This window comes from Arachis duranensis, chromosome 3 (genome assembly GCF_000817695.3).
Source record: "Arachis duranensis cultivar V14167 chromosome 3, aradu.V14167.gnm2.J7QH, whole genome shotgun sequence".
In the NCBI taxonomy this organism is placed as follows: Eukaryota; Viridiplantae; Streptophyta; class Magnoliopsida; order Fabales; family Fabaceae; genus Arachis; species Arachis duranensis.
In genome coordinates, this window is record NC_029774.3 from 123,595,756 (window position 1) to 123,596,207 (window position 452).

The following is a 452-nucleotide window of genomic DNA, read 5'->3' on the forward strand; positions in this document are numbered from 1 at the left end:
GCCACGACAGAGAGACGGTCGGTGGAGCCTAGCGACGATATCACGACTCGCATCGCACGCTTGAGCGCTCGAAGGTCCTCGGCGGACGAGACCCCGCCGACGTCGATCACCGCTACCAGATCAATCGGCTGACGAGGTGCCGCCGAATCACACGCCGGAGCCTTCACCTTGAGAACAGCGACGTAGGTATCATAGCTTCTGTTAGAAGCAACAATAGCAGCTTCCGGTGAGAAGCACACTTCAACCGTTCTTCTGGTTTTCAACGGCGAAGATGGGGACACGTGGAAGCCTGGGAAATGCGTTGATACTTGATTTTCTTCGTCTTCGTTTTCTTCTCCGGATTCAGGTATGGGGACGAAGGCCGAAACAGAGGTTGGAGAGGCAAGTGGCTCGTCGTCGTTGTAGAGCTTAACGGACGGCGTCGTTTTGGCGTGTTGGTTGTGGTGCGGCGG

General features: G+C 56.4%; 1 protein-coding gene across 1 annotated transcript in view; it reads right to left on the bottom strand.

Annotated features, from left to right (window-relative positions):
• The window catches only part of LOC107480913 (E3 ubiquitin-protein ligase WAVH1), a 2,060-nt gene that overhangs the window by 1,050 nt on the left and 558 nt on the right, over positions 1-452 (bottom strand). Inside the window, exon 3 of the mRNA XM_052258494.1 lies at positions 45-407. Within this exon, the coding sequence (XP_052114454.1) occupies positions 45-407 (363 nt within the window). The remainder of the gene's footprint in view (positions 1-44; positions 408-452) is intronic.